Source organism: Parasteatoda tepidariorum, chromosome 1 (assembly GCF_043381705.1).
Source record: "Parasteatoda tepidariorum isolate YZ-2023 chromosome 1, CAS_Ptep_4.0, whole genome shotgun sequence".
In the NCBI taxonomy this organism is placed as follows: Eukaryota; Metazoa; Arthropoda; class Arachnida; order Araneae; family Theridiidae; genus Parasteatoda; species Parasteatoda tepidariorum.
The window spans coordinates 66,965,876-66,971,711 of NC_092204.1; the positions used below are offsets into that span (position 1 = coordinate 66,965,876).

The following is a 5,836-nucleotide window of genomic DNA, read 5'->3' on the forward strand; positions in this document are numbered from 1 at the left end:
TATTCAATTTATTATTTATAAAATGAATTTCGATTCCACCTTTCCTTTCCAAAAAGCGCAAAAGCACAATGATACGTACTATTCTAATAATACTTTCACAGATAAAGAAAAAGAACAAAAACGAAAAACATTAAATGTGAGAATAAAAACCCTCTGTCGAAAGAAATCCGAGAAACACAATTGCTCCCAGACGACTCGAGAAGTGGGTGGATTGGAAAGTGGACGTGAACGGTCACTTCTCTTCCGATGATTAAGTGGGGGTGTTGAGGGCGCGCACAAACGATCCGGACAGCCCCTATCGTCTGCCGGGGCGGCACATGAAGTTAAAGCAGTTCGGGCGCGTGGGTGAGAAGGACGGCTGCATGTTGGCTTCCCAACCAACTCTTTCCATGTGTCTCTTACTTTTAGCAGCGGCGGTGGGATGCATCTTTCAAGGTACATTCTTTTCTCTCTCTCTCAGACGATATTCCTTACCACACCTGTTGATTTTATTCGGATGATTCTAAAATATCAAATTTCATTCTAAAAGATTTCGGATTTTTTCCACAAGTGGAAATGAAATAGGTAAAAATGATCTCGGGACATAAATTGAAAAAGTTGGCTCATTTCATTAAAACTATATATATATATATATATATATATTATCCGACCGAGTTTTAAAAATATATGTTAATACTAAAGGGTGATATTGGGACAGATATATTTACAGTATATAAGAAGGAACAATTTCTTTATTTTAATGCTTTTAATAATATACGCACTTAGAAAAGGAAAAATATATAATTTTAAGCAAGGGAACATTTTATTTACATTGTGATATTGTATAGAATTCATAAAATAAAAATCGAAAGCTTAATGATGGATTAAAAAATATTTTTAAACCTTTAAATGGATTATTTTAAAAATAATTTAGAAAACTTTGTTCTGGTTAGTTTTTCTTTAAAGGGATATTATATATGTCAAAGAATTATAGTACTAATTATTTTATGTAAGGACATTTTGCTACTGATAGATATGAATGAGTTTAATAAAAGGTTAATTGGGTCAATTTCAAATAATATTAGCTTCAATTTTTCATTATTGAAGTCAAATAATTTAAAATAATTAAACTTTTGTTAATTCCTGTTAGCTTCTCTATAAGGTATTTGGAGTTTTAACAATGTTTATTTAGAGGCTGAACATTTTGCTACTGAAAGACATAAATAAGTTTAATAATATGTTAATTAAGTCAATTCTGAATTATATATTAGCTCCGATCTCTTATTATAGTCAAATAATGTTTTTAAAAAAAACTGAACTTTTGTTTACTCTAGCAATTTTTTCTTCAAAGAAAACGAACATTTTTAGAGGAATTGCTATTGATAGATATAAATGAGTTTATTAAAAGGTAATTAGATTAATTCTGATTTTGATTTACACCAATCTCTTATAAATAATTTAATAAAAAACTAAACTTATGCTTATTCTTGTTAACTTATCTTCCAAGAAAATACTAAATATTTAAAGAAACTATTGTAATGACTATTTGATGTCTGGGCATTTTGTTATTGATACACACGAATTAGTCTAATGAAAGGTTAATTAAGTTTAATTTGATCTTTAATTTGATTCCGATTTTTTTTATTGAAATCAAATAACATTTCGGGTTATAATACACCGAGAAAAAAAGTGATCAGAGCTACCAAAATATGGTAAAATTTCTGTGTTTCTGACTGTAGGAGAACATCAAAAAACTCCATAAGCGCTTTTGTAATGATTTTGGTGAAAATAAATAGTAAAACATGGTTTTATAATATATGATAAAGTTTGGTGAATGTAACAAAATTTGGTAATTTTATCATGGTATCTCAGAGTGTGGCATAGAAATATTTCTTTAAATTTATTTTTAGCTTTGTATTTTTTTTTTACTAAACGTGTGGGGTAATAAGAACTATAATTTTGAAAACCAAAATTTCCCTTAATTCATTACCATATGAACGGAAAGTAACCAAATGATTGGTTTAAATTTCATATATTTTGGTTTTATTAATCAGAATTAAGTTTTTTCTAACCAGAAATTTCATTACCATACGGTATGGTAATTTTCCAGAATTTTCTCTTCTGGAATATTCACCATTAATGGTTAATTTAAATGGCAAGTTTGAATCAAAACCTTTACAGCTTCATAAAAGCGTCTGACCCTTGGGAATACAGAGTCAATTTGCATATTCAGAATGGTGTATCTTAGCATATTATTATCATTGGACCATCGAAAAGCATTGTAACAAGAATTTAACAGTGTTTTGGTTAACAAAATATATCTATTAACATAATTTTATCTTAACTATATATTTTAATGAAGAACTGGCGAGATTATTCATAAAAAGGTAATCTATAAGCCCAGAGTGTTACTACAATTTATTTGCAACTAGTCAAATCATCAATAATAAGCCAGTAATAAGCTGTTATTGGATATGTATATACGCGATGATAAATACCCAATAAAAATAAAAAATTCAAATCAATAACATACAATTTAAATCAAAATACATGTTATAATAAAATATATATTTTCACTAAATAAACCACTGGATTAAAAGAAATAATTTTTAAAGTGAATATTTAGAAGTGAGATGCTAAAATATACTAAACTAAGATTATTTGGTATAGGTATAGATCAAAGTTGTTTTCTCTTATTTTAGCAGCCATTTTTGCTTTGGAGCTTTGCAATAAGTTTATTTCAATAAACAATATGTTATTGTCACGGAAAAATACCATATTATCTGCAAAAATAGTTGGATGTAATATGCATCCCTATCACTTGATCTGTTTTATTGACACTAACTGTAGGGAGAATTTCGTCACGTGATTTCGTGTAGTCAGCAACGAAAATGTTTATATTTAATATTAATGTTTTCATTTCTTTATTGACAAAAATTATTAAAACTAATCTAAAAAGCTCTAAAAGTTTATAACTTGATGAAAAAAGAATGATTATTACTTTTATTGTTTTTGAGTTGATCAAATTAACCAGTAAATTCTATTGTCTTTTTTTAGTGTTATATTTACTAATATTATTACTACTAAAATAGCTCGAATAAAATTATTATTAACGATATCTAAAATATTTTATACGAATGCAATTTGGGAGCAGCATTTAATGCTATCATGCACAATATTCTACCTCTCTGTGAAACGTGTATGTTATTATCAAATAATATTTTTCCTCAACTCTGAATACTAAATTTTATCTATAAATATTCTGGCCGATACTTTAAAAATTCCATAAAAAGCATTATCGAAAAGTAATTTTATAATTTATTGAAGCTTTTTGTATTCATGGAGTTGTTAAAGTGTTTAAGAAATCATTTTTGTGTTCCTTTTTTAATTTTTTATGAACAGTTAATAAAATAAAGGGGGGAGAGAAAGAGACTGTTAAAAACTAAAATAAATTATTTGACCATAAATAAGTACATAAATTAAAGATTTCAATAAACTATATGTTTTAGTTTAAACGAAATATAGATGAAAAAGGATGATTAATATCAAAGTAACTTTTTATAACATGCACATAATAACATACATATAACACACATAATAAACGCTATGAAATCAACTGAAAATTTTTAAAAGCCCTACCTGAAAATAATAGTCAAATTAAATAAGTTATGATATCTCACAAAAACGAATATTTAGTTTAGAATACTTAACTAAAGTTACTTTTTATACTTTTTTACCAAAGTATTTGTTGTACGCGAATGAATGAGTAATTAAACCAATGGTTTTTGCCTCGTAATATGACGAAAAACTAAGTTTGAGTCTAACTAAAAAGTTATAGAAAGTTAGATTATCAACGTAAAGTGGGATACCGGATGTGATTTTAAAATTCAAAATAAATTAATATCTGAAGTCAGAAAAAATATTTCCTTGAACTTAAGGTATTTAAAAAAATCCCCTCTGGTGAAAATTAAACATTAATAAATTAAATTTGATCACTACATACTAAGCATTCACAATTAAAAAAATGTAATATATGTGTAATAGGCGAGCATTGAATTCTCCAAAATCTACAGTAATGGTTGTTTTTGCAAAGTAAACAACATAATACAGACCGGGAGGCAGGATATCTCACAATATAGGTAACCATCTTCATAGGGGTGGGCAAAACAAATTTTTAATTTCAGTTCATGATACTTTGCTAATATTTATAATAATTATATGTTATATTCTTATGGGATGTAGCTCTTCGAAAGTTGACTAATGTTTAGAAGACCCTTTTCCTCTTTATATTTTTTTTCAAAGCTGCATTTGCTTTAGTTATTAAGAAAAATTGACCTTTAGCTGGTCATATACTTTAGCTATTAACATTGATCGCATGTTAGTATTTTAAAATTGAATAAAAGTAAAACTAAATTGTAAAAGTGAGGGAAAGACGTTGATTTTTCTGCAAGTACTCTCTGTAGTTAGTTATATAATCCATTGAAATAAAAAAGTAAGAACTCACAAACAAGCGAAACGAAATTTTAAAGAAGCATATGTTAGCAAAAACAGCACTTCATCAGGGGACACACTGTCTGTTAACACATTGAAGCCTTTCTGTAGTCAGTGGTTAAACCAAAAACTGACTATGTCCCGAGGCTACAAAATTTAAAAACTAAATAAGAGAACGCAATACATTTATATAGTACCATATTTCTTTAGTTTTTCCGCTATGTGACCTTGAGGCGCAGTCAGTCTTTTTGTTTTTGTTTTTTTTGTTTAAGCACTGAGTACAGAAAGGCTTCAATGTGTTAGCAGACAGTGTGTCCCTTAATGAAGTGCTGTTTTTTCTAACATATGCTTCTTTAAAATTTCGTTTTGCTTGTTTGTGAGTTCTTACTTTTTTATTTAAATAGTTTACAAAAGACAAGTTTGGTCTTAGCTGCTTTTAGCTCTTTTCTTTTTTGAGTTATTATTTTAAAGTTTTTATCTTAAAATTTGTTTCAATCATTTTCATACTTTGATTAGTTAGTTATAAAGTCAAGTCATTCTGCGGTGTTACTAAAATTATAAATAATTTTTTTTTTAAAAAGTGTAAATCTGAATATTTTAAGAATATCTAGCTAATACATAAAAAAAAATACATATAGTTATTAATGTGTTTAAATGAGCAATACATTTTCTAACTAATATTATTAATACTGATATATATTTAGATTTCAATTTTTTAATTATTTAATATATTCAAGGTATTTTAGTTCTTTATTAAACATTAACTTTTAAAAATTAATCATTTCACGCCTTTGAAAATAAACAAAGAACCTCTTACTGCTGAAATCTATAAAGGCCACTAGCCATATACATTTTGTTTTCTGTAAATGCCACTAGCTATAAAAGTTTCAGTCTCAAACATTGAGCCAACGTGGCTACATCTTTTAAAAAGCTTACTAGATGATACCCAAGATACTTAAATCATTTCCTTCCTTACTATACAAATCCTTTTCAGCACAAAAAGTTATTTTACAGAAATTAATAATTGATCAAAGGAGCTTTTTAATTAATTTACAATACTTTACAATTAAGAAGGGTTTTTTTTATCTTATGTTTGAAAGCAATAACATTAATCTTTCCTACTGAATAATCTTTATTCTAAAATATATTTTCCCGTTCATTGAAAATATTCTTTTCACAGAAATAAACCTATTGGGAAATTATTCATTGATTTGCAGTTTTAGAATCAAGTAATTATTTTACGTTATGATATTAATTTATTTGAATGAGTGAGAAAAACTTATTAGCTCTCGGCTATTTAAAAGAGGCATGACATATCAACATATCACAAAGAAAAACAACGAAAACTTATAATATATATATATAT

General features: G+C 26.9%; 1 protein-coding gene across 1 annotated transcript in view; it reads left to right on the forward strand.

The window, feature by feature from the left end:
- The first annotated feature begins 202 nt into the window (after positions 1 to 202).
- Positions 203 to 5,836, forward strand: part of LOC107456635 (uncharacterized) — a 166,010-nt gene continuing 160,376 nt past the window's right edge. The window contains exon 1 of the mRNA XM_016074541.3: positions 203 to 435. Within this exon, the coding sequence (XP_015930027.1) occupies positions 318 to 435 (118 nt within the window). The 5' untranslated portion in view covers positions 203 to 317. The remainder of the gene's footprint in view (positions 436 to 5,836) is intronic.